At 38.6% G+C, this 11423-nt stretch overlaps 1 protein-coding gene across 2 annotated transcripts in view; it reads right to left on the bottom strand.

Moving 5' to 3' along the window:
- zswim8 (zinc finger, SWIM-type containing 8) overlaps positions 1-11423 on the bottom strand; it is a 113818-nt gene that overhangs the window by 56388 nt on the left and 46007 nt on the right. For both annotated transcript variants that reach the window (XM_050070661.1, XM_050070660.1), the window contains exons 2-3: positions 4523-4676; positions 1230-1324 (exon numbers count right to left, since the gene is read on the bottom strand). In XM_050070661.1, coding sequence (XP_049926618.1) covers positions 1230-1324; positions 4523-4676 — 249 coding nt within the window. The remainder of the gene's footprint in view (positions 1-1229; positions 1325-4522; positions 4677-11423) is intronic.

Below are 11423 nucleotides of genomic sequence, written 5' to 3'. Positions count from 1 at the left end.
ACATATATATACATATATATATACATACATATATGTATATATATATATGTATATATATATATATATATATATATATATATATATACATATATATGTGTAAGGAAGCTAGATAATCAATTTATATTGACTTATGAAGAGGGGTGGGATTAATTAAGTTTTTACTTCAGCCCACTCCTTTTCGGACATGTAAACTCAGAACTGCTGAGTGCGTCTTTGTTTTTTGTTTATGTAATTTTTTTGATATTATATTATTATTACTTACTTATTTATGGTTTAGTTTTCTAATTTAGTGGCTTTATACTTGTTCTTGTTGCAAATGTTGTTTTGCTTTCCTTGTTTTGTTTTCTTCTGTTTGTTTATTTATTTATTTGTTTACATGTTCGAAATAAAGATTACTAAACTACTAAAACCGTTTTATATTTTCCGTTTACTTTAACGGCCGTGAACGAGTGAGAAAACAGCTTAAAACTAATGTTTCAGACTGCTGTTTCAGTCCCTGACTGCTGGTCTAGTCTGTATATCGTTTTAGTTATTTTCCCTGGCCCACAATGATGCAAAAATGCATTTGCCAGTGATTAGCTAAACTGCATATTACTGCAGTGATGAAATAAATCCATGCCATAATCATTTTAAGTTTCAAGTCAAGTACTGAAAAAAGATACTCATTCTCCAGTTCAGGTGAGGGGCTGCTATGATATACAGTAATTAAAGTAATGTATGTGTCACAGCAATGCTTTTGATTTTGAGATCCAGGATTTTTCTGTTTGGGCAGCTGACAAATAGGGTCTATAATAGTTTATTACTATTATTATTGTTGTTGTTGTTATTATTAATATTGTTGTTGCTGTTGTTGTTGTTGTTATTATTATTATAATAATATATATATATATATATATATATATATATATATACAGTGTGGTGCCATGGAAATTAGACTAATTTTAAAATATGTCATTGTTATCATTGTTTTTAAGAGATAATGATTGAATACAATTATTTAAATATTAATGAGACACGTTTTTGATATTTATTTTTGGGTAAATTAATTGTTATATTAATTGAGTGATAAAAAATGTTCTTAAGACAAATTAGTTGTTAGATTAATCGAGAAAAAAAACAATCAATAGGCGCAGCCCTAGCAAATGATATTGTATACACTTATCGCTTACTATAGAAATGAAAGCTGTCTCTATGAGTCTATGTATGGTAAGAGGTACACCTCAACCCACCGATCTGCAGGGGGTCTTTGACCGCTCTGATCCTGTAGAGCTGTTCTCCACGTTGGAATTCATCTGGACTCCCATTAGCCAGGCAGGAATATAACCTGTAGCAGGAAGAAGACAGTGACAGACAGAGAGACAGAAGAATCACCAAGAATGGACAGCAGAGGTGAGAGAGACAGGAAGAGAAAAAGATATAGGAAAGGTGTGAAGGAAAAATAAAGAGAACTAAATCAGTAGGTAAATCATAAAACTAAGTATATCCATGTTTATGTCCTGTTTATCAATCTATCCATTTCAGGGTCGTGCGTGGTGTGTTATGACTTATCCCAGCATACCTTGGGTGAGACGTCAGGGACAACCAGGATAGGTTGGGAGTCTATCTGTGTTATGTCTGTGTTTATTTTTCAAAGTAAAAATTCATTTCCAGATATCTTCTTTCTCCAAAACATAAGATGATGCTAGAATATTAACAAAGATGCTGGGTAGCCTTGTTCTTCTTCCACTTGTTATCTGACGCTGTACGTTGGTGTGTGACGTCCTACTCTGTCTATGAAATTACTGTATGCTTCCATCAATATGCTGGAAGTCTGCTATATGTCTTTTAAGACAGCCATACTATCTAAAAAGAGTGGCTAAGGACGATAATTTTATGAGTGTGTGATGAATTAGAGAGAAGTCCGTGGCTACACAAATTCGATACAAAATGCAAAGAAAGGGTTGGGTTCTGATAGCCAGTTCCAATTTGGATATAGTTCCTGTGTGGCCAAAGACTGTTTTCACCTCTCTGAACTCTTTTTATAAGAAAAAGGCAGGTAACGATAGCAGGTTCCTCATCTTTAGCTGGTGGTGGTTCTGTCAGTTCTCACAAGTGAATAATAATGCAGTAAATAGCATAAGTAAAAACAGGTGAGATTACATTTTTGGCTGTTGTCAGCTCATGTGCTCTCTGCAGCTGGTGTGTGTACTCATGTATGATGTAAGATGAAGGAACATAAACATAACCATGTATCCCCACTGTATCATATAAGAGGACTGTGCATTCTTTTCTTTTTTTTAAAGATATTTTTTTGGGAATTTTTTGCCTTTAATGGACAGGACAGTTAAGTGTGAAAGGGGGAGAGAGAGAGAGGGGATGACATGCAGCAAAGGGCCACAGGCTGGAGTCGAACCCGGGCCACTGCGGCAACAGCCTTGTACATGGGGCGCCTGCTCTACCACTAAGCCACCGACGCCCCAGGACTGTGCATTCTTGTAGCTCAAACAAGAAATTAGTTTTCTCAACTGAAACAGTCTAAATGTAGTCTCTAGCTAAAAGTATGTGGAAGCAGTAGTATTTAAAGTGGAGTAGGTTTAAGGGGATTTAAAGACTCTCCGTTGTTTACATTCTAAAAGAAAAAAACAAGGTTGAAAGAAGCTTAATGTTTTAAAATGTATGAATGGTTAACAAACAATGGAAACAAAACAGATAAAGCAGGAATGTCTTCAAAGATCTGAACATTTTGATATTTGAATACTTTTGTGACTGAAAGTATGTAAAAGTAGTTAGATGCCAAAAGCATACAGAAGGTAGAATAGGAACTAGAAAAAAATGCATTTCCTGCAGAAAACGTGTGTGAATGTTGACAGCTGAAATTAATTCAAAAGTATTGCTGAAAATGCAGAAATACAAAACTAATCACCTGAAATATCTGAAAATCTATCAAATTTGGAAGCTGAACTGCATGACCTAAAAAAGCTTATGCACTAATAAGCTGATAAGCATCTTAATCACCTATGTATCCAGCTGTAACCATGGTTGCCATGGTGATGGTAACTGGAAAGTGACTCCTAGGTCACATTTAATCTCAGAGATTCAGTTGAGGTGCACCAACTCTTGCTCATCGGTCAAACACTGTGACTCCTATCGCTTTAATTTTGATTTCATTCCTTGCAAGACAGGACAGCCTGGTGAACACAATGAAATTTGTGTGTGTAGTGCCAGAAATGTGAGTGTGAGAGCAGGTTAGAAAACTGGTACAGTCTGCTTTCTTCCAGAGATTTGTGGTCTCAGTTAAAAGGCAGGTAATGGAGTTTCTTTCACTTTCAGGGATCACCACGCCAAAGTTGCAAATTTCTTTGTTTTAGGCACACAGGTCTTACCAGGGTTAACTGCCCTATGTTAACTGTGTTTACAGCTTTATACTTTTCTTAATGGTTGTGTATGTTTGTCACTGATTTTGTGAAACTTCATCTTAAGGACGGACATTAAAAAACAGCATTTCATTCACCTCCTAGCCTGACACAAGTCTCCACTTTCTGGACACCCCTCCTATAAATGTATCTCATATTCTTAAAACTGTCTGTAACAGGACTGTTCTTTGTCACGAGTTGTCTGTGGACATGTTCTGATCAGGTGTTCCAACACATTTTTACAGCAGTTGCTGGTGTTAGCCTCGACAATTAAATAAGTCAATTGCAACTGTAGCAAGATATACTTATTTTCTAACCATTTCTTGAAAAATCATTGCAGACCGACTACAGTGCATTCTCTGTACTACCTGCTGCTGATATGAGAACAAACTAAATTATTTTAGTTTTCAAAAAAATATGACATCAGCCTGTACGTAATGACAAACAGGACATGTAACATTCATGGCCGGCCTGGATTGGCTTGATCTGGCCATAAAAGCATTAATTTATTTAGACTCTTCTAGGACAAATAACATAAACTTCTCTCATGGTGCATAGAGCTTTGTCAACAGAGGGAGGAAAGACATGTTTCTTTCAGAGTATATTCCACACAACACTGGCTAGGGACAGAATTGCTTGGGCTGATTAATATCACCATTATCATGAAGTTCAGTTAATATCCTAGTTGCTTAATTACTCAGAGAACACGTGGGGAAACCCTGTCAGATTTCTGAATGGACTGGTAAAATGAAAATACAGAGCTTCAGCTCTATTATATTTTAGTTCAAATTATTTTAAAATAACAGAGCACAATACATTAACAAACACATAATATGTACCTGCAACCCTACTGGAAGACAGCATTGTTAAAAAGAGTCACACATGCACATCAACTCCGTACCAGATTTTGCGGTTTTGAATCAGTGTGCAGGGCGTTGTCTTTTCAATGATTATCACAGAGGCTTACTGTGTTTTAAACACACATTTTAACAGATCTCTTTTCTCTTAGTAAATGGGTGAGCTGGCAGGGTATCAGAAAATTCAACTGTCAATAGTTCATAGGATTGCCAACCAGCACATCCCTAATAAGACATTAAGTAAAAAGAAAAGAAAAAAATCAGTGCTCTCACCTGATATCCTCCTCATTCTCAGGGAAGCTCCAGTAGGCGATGCGGAGCTGGAGTTGTTCTGGGACAGGCGGGTAGACCTTTTCCACCACCTCAAATGGGATGTGGAACGCTACCTGTTTCGCTGACAGCTCCACCAGTGGAATCACCTGACCATCTGAGGAAGACCACAAAAGAGAGAAAGATTAACTCGGTCGGCCGGCTGGGAAAGAAAAGACTTCAAGAAGACTGTGCATTAATGTTCCTTCACTCGAGAGCACATTATTGAAAGGCGTGGGTTGATTGACCTCAACTACCTGACAAGAAGTATCAAAGAGTAACTCAACAGCAGGCTGAACTGTTTCAGTTTGTTTTACTGCTAAAACAGGTTGGATGTGATAAGAAGTGAGTTCTGTCGCACCTGTAACCACATCCAGCAGTGTTTCCATATACTGACACATCATTCACTTCCACATAAGTGCTTCAGGGTGAGAGATTAAACCACTGTAGGTTAGCAAAAACAACACTTTCAGCTTTTATCACTCTTTAAAAGCAAGAATTATTCAAATCTAGTCGGGTCAATATTATATCTACACCAACTGGTTTTGGCAAGGTCCCCTACAGGTCGGTTTATTAATATGTCTTAACCACAATATGATCTCGGGTCAATCAGCTGTGATCACATGGTGCATCATCAACATCTCATAGAAGAAAAGGTGCTGCTCTCTTCCACCATGGCTGATTTTTTAAATAGTGGAACATCATGCTACTGACTGTATTACTGTTCTAAGTCTGTTTGTGTCTCTTCAGGTTCACTGCATTTTAGAACAATTCTAATTATTCTCTGACATATTTGGATCAGGTCTGACTGTCATGGGTCCTGTTTTTAATCTGTTAGTATTTATGCATATGCGTAAGCTTTTCACAGGTTTGTGTGACATGGAGTTCAAAGACTTCTAAGGAATGCCCATTTGAATACAATGATCCTCATACGTTTTCTCTTACGCCAGCCCTGAGACACAAATAGAGGGTTGAATGTTTGTAGAAAAAATAAAAAGACAAACAAAGGTTAAAGGTTGAAATTTCTACACCAATCCAACACATTGAAAAGCAGGTAGAGGAGATGATTCAAAGCCGTAACTTGGGCTGCAACTGATGATTATTTTCATTGTCAACAATTAATTGCCCATCAGTGTTTCCAAAAGCCCAAGATGACATCCTTAGATGTTGTTTTGTTCATACCCAAAATTGTTCAGTTACCTGTCAAGGAGTAAAGTAAAGACACCAAAACATGTTCACATGTCTAAATTAGACGCCTGGTCTGGTTGCAATTGACAATGCAGTTCATTTTAATACTCAACTCAACTCAACTCAACTGAACTTTATTTGTAAAGCACCTTTCAAACAAACATGCAGCCCAAAGTACTTCACATGGCAAAATTAGAATGACACAGACACAAAACAATAAAATATTAAAACCAACCAAAACAGAACAAACTAACAAAAACATGACTAAAACTAGATAGAACAGAAGAGAGTAAATAAATAAATAAACCAGAATAAAAATGAACAGGAGAGATGACAGAAGGTAAAAACCAAGACAGGTCTTTAATTTACATTTCAAAATACAGAGAGAACTCACCATTCTAATATCCAGAGATTGAAAATTCCACAGTTAAGGGGCATAAAAACAGAAAGCGCTCTCACCAGTACTTTTATGGGACACATGAGAAGTAGTAACACATTTAAAAGCAAAGCAGTGGAGGACCTTAGTGATCTGGCTGGAACATAAAATGATAGAAAACCACTGATGTATGGAGGGGCAAGGTAATTCAAAGCTTTATAAACAAGTAAAAGAACTTTAAATCAATTCTAAAAGATACAGGTAGCCATTGTAGTGACTTCCGCAGTGGGGTAATGTGATCCATTTTCCTTGTTTTAGTCAACACTCTGGCTGTAGCATTCTGGACTAGCTGTAGTTTTCTTATTGACTTTTTGGGTAGTCCAGTGAAAAGCGAATTGCAGTAGTCTAAACTGCTGGTAATGAAAGGGTGAGTGTGTGTTTCGGCATCTTTCTGGGTTAAAGCTATAGTGCGTAACTTCTACAGGTCCGTAAATGTCCGTTTCACCCAAGCCACTACTAGAGGAGATGACACAATGCTGATTAAGCCGATCGGCTCCTCTAACATCTCGCGGTATTTTTCAATATATATCATTTTTAGTATGCGTGTAGACCGGCGACATTCCCACGCTGGCGCACAGGAAATGCTTCCTCACAACAAGAAGGGAGGGGGAGGAAGAGCGGAGAGTGTCATATAGAGGTAGAGCGCAGGTAGAAAGAGAAAGCAACATGGCGGAGAAGCGGCCGAGACACGGTTCAGAAGTGGATCCTACCACAAAGGCAAGTGTTACTCTGTGTACGGTGTGTGGCGACTGGCAAGTGTTACTCTGTGTAAATGGAAGTGCTGCTGGCTTATTAGTTGTAATAACGCATTATCCGCTGGGAGGCGACAGAAGTTACGCACTATAGCTTTAAAAAGGGTCTGACCTTAGCAATTTTCCGAAGATGAAAAAAGGATGTTTTAATGACCCTGTTAAAATGAGAATTAAAATTGAAAAGTTAGTAATATCAGTTTTAATATGCTTGCGAAGGCCACCAAAAATTAAGTGCAGTTTTTCTCTTGCTGCTTTTGGTCAAATTAAAATAATCTCATTTTTTTTCTTCATTCAGCTTTAAAAAGTTTTTACCCATCCATACATTAATGTCAGTAAGACAGGCAATGAGAGCAAACAATTCTCTCTAAAATTTTGCTAAGAAAAGGTAGATTTGAAATCGGTCTGTAATTATTTAAGTCTGAGAAATCTAGATTGGATTTTTTGAGAAGAGGTTTTACCACTGAGGTCTTGAACGCTGTGGGAAATATGCCTGAAGTAAGTGAGGAGTTTATTATATGTGTTGTTTATTGAGAGAGGCTTTGTAAGCAGGATTTAACTCCTTCCTACCAACAGCTTGGTTGGGATGGGGTCTAAAGCACACGTAGTCGACTTTGTCCTGTTAATTACTTTGCAGACGGCATCTTCTGACATCATGTTAAAGAACATTATAGATGAGGGCCCTTGGGCAGGGAGATCCCAGAAAGTTTGACAGTCCACATTTACAATACTGGCTCTGATAAAAGCTACTTTCTCTTTAAAAAATGAGGCAAATTTGTTGCATTTTAGAGTCGATTAAGTGTTATTAAGATTAAGAGCTGGTGATTGATTAAGAAGACTGTCTATTGTGGAAAAAAGCACTTTGGGATTATTTTGGTTATCTGATATAATCTTTGAGAAATGGGCTTGTCTTTCTTTCCTGACTGCATTATTGAAAATTGAAACTATATTTAAAACAGTCCAAGTGAACATGTAGTTTGGTTTTCCTCCATCGCCTCTCTGCGTATCTACAGTTTCTTTTAACATGATGAATTGCAGCCGCTTTCCATGGTGATTTGCAGATTAAGTGCTTGTTCTTAGTTTGCTGAGGAGCAACTGTATCTGGTCAGTGTCTTAATTCATCATTAAAATAATTTGCAAGGTCATCAACTTAGCAAGTAGCTGATGGAGCAGAGGTGTTCACCAGATCTATAAATCTGTTAATAACTGCATTGTTGATGTTACACTTCACAATAACAGTCTCAGGGCAGTCTTTTGATGTAATATGGGTGGTGTGGAAAAAAAACACAAAAGTTCAGAAAAGATCAGAAACAGGGACCTTGTCAATGGATGAAATGTCCACATCAATCAATCAATCAATCAATCAATCAATCAAACTTTATTTATATAGCACTTTTCATACAAAAATAATGCACACAATAAACACACACACACACACACACACACACACACACACACACACACTTATAAATTCAGAGAGACTGTAATTGTAAGGACTAAAATTATAACAGGAGACGCGAGAGCCGGCGGCATGCTCCGTAGCAGGCATTACGCCAGGGCCACACTGCCTGCAAAGCGCAGCGCACCAAAATTCTCGCGCGCGCCGGAGAACCTCCGTTCACATCAGACGCGCATTTCTCCACGCCGTCGACAAGCGATTCTGCTCCCAGCTGTTATTTTTCACTGCCTGGCTCGACACATTCGCTCGCGGCTCGCGCAGAAAATAGACCAGACGCCAAACTGATCACTGCAAATCGAGAGCCTGCCGCGGAGCTTCCCGGCACGGCGCGGCCAGTGTAGATGACACAGTCGGTTAACATGGGCGCCGAAAGGAAACTGCCTTCACTTCTCGGCGCTTCGAGGCTATTCGCGGCGCTTCCGCGGGCGGTGTGGCCCTGGCGTTACTGACAACGATAATGGATGTAAACATCAGCGCCAGCTTGACCGGTGGAGATGAGGAACAGAAGCTAATGCTGGTTGGATAAACCAGGGAGCAGCCAAGCCGCAGCAGAAACGATAGGCGAATCCTGCCGGTTATGGGTTGAACGGGGGGTCACAGACACAGACAAAAATACGTATTCCTGTCAAATATGGCGGCCATAGTGCTCCGCGGCGCAAGATAACGGCTTACTGGCGACCGAGAAGCCCAGCTCCAGGTCCAAGAAGTCTTCATCGGTGTCATGACTGCCCAGAAATACCTGAACAGCTGAGCCGTGGCAGCACACAGGTATGTGACGTGTCAGAGGAGAAACAAGCTGTTCACATTTCCACAAACCTCACCGCACTTTAGGGACTGTTCTTTACTTATGAAGGGACTGTTCTTTACTTGTCAGGGGAGGAGGATGGCTGGTTGATTTTTATTTTATTTATTTATTTTATTTAGATCCCCCCTATGTTAATCACTTATTGATGCTGTTTTTGAAGTATGAATAAGTCAATAAGTAATTTATTCCATTGAAATATCATTGATGTATTATAGAAAAGTGATTTATCTTTTTATAAATGACAAAAACAGAGTGTAGCAAACACAGAGAAATAGTCTGACATGCTGTCAGTGATAATCTGCTAGTCATCACAGTCCATGGTATCAACTAATAACAGGAGATGTCAGATTCTGCCCCTACATTGCACGTTATTTTATTCTGCTTTATGTTTATATTGTACAGCGTTATGATAAACTTTATTCCAGACTCAACTCCATATAAGATACATACAAAAACACAGACAATACAATAAAAACAACACAACAAGTAGGTTTAAAACACTTAAATTTTACTTAAAGTTCACTTCACTTAAAGTTCAAAACTTTTCCTCATTTTTATATTGATCCCATCCAATAAAATGATGTTCATTCAGCAAGTCTTTTTTTGGTCCTTGTCTAAAAATAAATACATTTGACATGTGATTTTGTTGTTGTTTGTCTTTTTATTTTATTTTTGCCAGTGACATACAGCAACAATGCTTGGGGATGTGGTCTTTTACAAATTTGAAAATACTGTAAGAATGTGACTTTTATAGAATTGGCTTCTTTATTTTATAATGTATGATTAATGTCTACATCAACAAATGTTAACCGTAGAATCATATCGAAACGTATCAAAATGTATCGTTCCTACACTGTATCGAATCGTATCGAATCGTTCTGTATTAAAAATATATCGTTTTTGAATCATATCGTAACCCGTGTATCTAGATACGTATCGAATCGTCTGTCACAGAGAGATTCCCAACCCTACTCTCTCTCTTCTCAGCAGAGGGTGCCCTGTCAGCCCTGCGCTGACAGTGACAGGGCGCATCTCTTTGATCCGAAGTGACACAGCCCGTTTGCTCATGCTTCAGGGTCGTTCAATAGAGTAATTGCAAATAAATATTATTTTAATATGTAACTATTGAAATGTTCACAAGGGCTTTCATAAATTCCTAAAATGTTGCGGCACTGCCGCCTTTGCAGGTGGAGGAGCAACACGTCTCCGGCTTGTCAGCGCAGCGGTGTTGGTACCGNCAGGGTCGTTCAATAGAGTAATTGCAAATAAATATTATTTTAATATGTAACTATTGAAATGTTCACAAGGGCTTTCATAAATTCCTAAAATGTTGCGGCACTGCCGCCTTTGCAGGTGGAGGAGCAACACGTCTCCGGCTTGTCAGCGCAGCGGGTTGGGTACCGACACCGCTGCGCTGACAAGCCGGAGACGCTCACTTTTGCATGTGATGCAAAATATTAAAATAACGTGGTAGTGATCGACGTAAGACATGTGCCAAGGCCGTAACCCCCCACGTGCCAAGGACGTAACCCCCCCCCCCCGGCGATTTAATCGTGTATTGACAATCTAGAGCAATGACAATCCACAATATGAAATTTAGAGGCAATCGCACAGCCCTAACGTGGACCATAGGTATGAAATGATGCCTCACCATTGTTTTTTTTGTTCTAACTTTGGGGATGATCAAAAGGCCACTACCAGAAGACCTGAGGGTTCTAGAGGGTTCATATGATAAAAGCAAATCTGATAAATCGGTAGGACCAATAACCAATAAATGGATCTTAAAATCAATTCTGAAGCACACAGGAAGCCAATGCAGAAAATTGGTGTAATGTGTGCTCTCTTTCTGGTCCTTCATGGGCAGCTGAGTTTTGTAATAACTGTAGCGGAGCAATGTTTTACTTTGGAAGACCATAAAGTAGAGCATTATAGTAGTCAATTCTGCAGGTGATAAAAGCATGCATTAGTGTGGCTCTGACTCTGTGTTGGCTTGGGAAAGGAACGGTCACACTCTGGCAATGTTCTTAAGGTGATAAAATCCAGTTTTGGTTATACAGTGGGGAGAACAAGTATTTGATACACTGCCGATTTTGCAGGTTTTCCCACTTACAAAGCATGTAGAGGTCTGTAATTTTTATCATAGGTACACTTCAACTGTGAGAGACGGAATCTAAAACAAAAATCCAGAAAATCACATTGTATGATTTTTAAATAATTAATTTGCATTT

This window comes from Epinephelus moara, chromosome 19, assembly GCF_006386435.1.
Source record: "Epinephelus moara isolate mb chromosome 19, YSFRI_EMoa_1.0, whole genome shotgun sequence".
NCBI lineage: Eukaryota > Metazoa > Chordata > Actinopteri > Perciformes > Serranidae > Epinephelus > Epinephelus moara.
The sequence above is the reverse complement of the archived record's forward strand: the minus strand, read 5'-3'. Positions and strand labels throughout refer to the sequence as shown.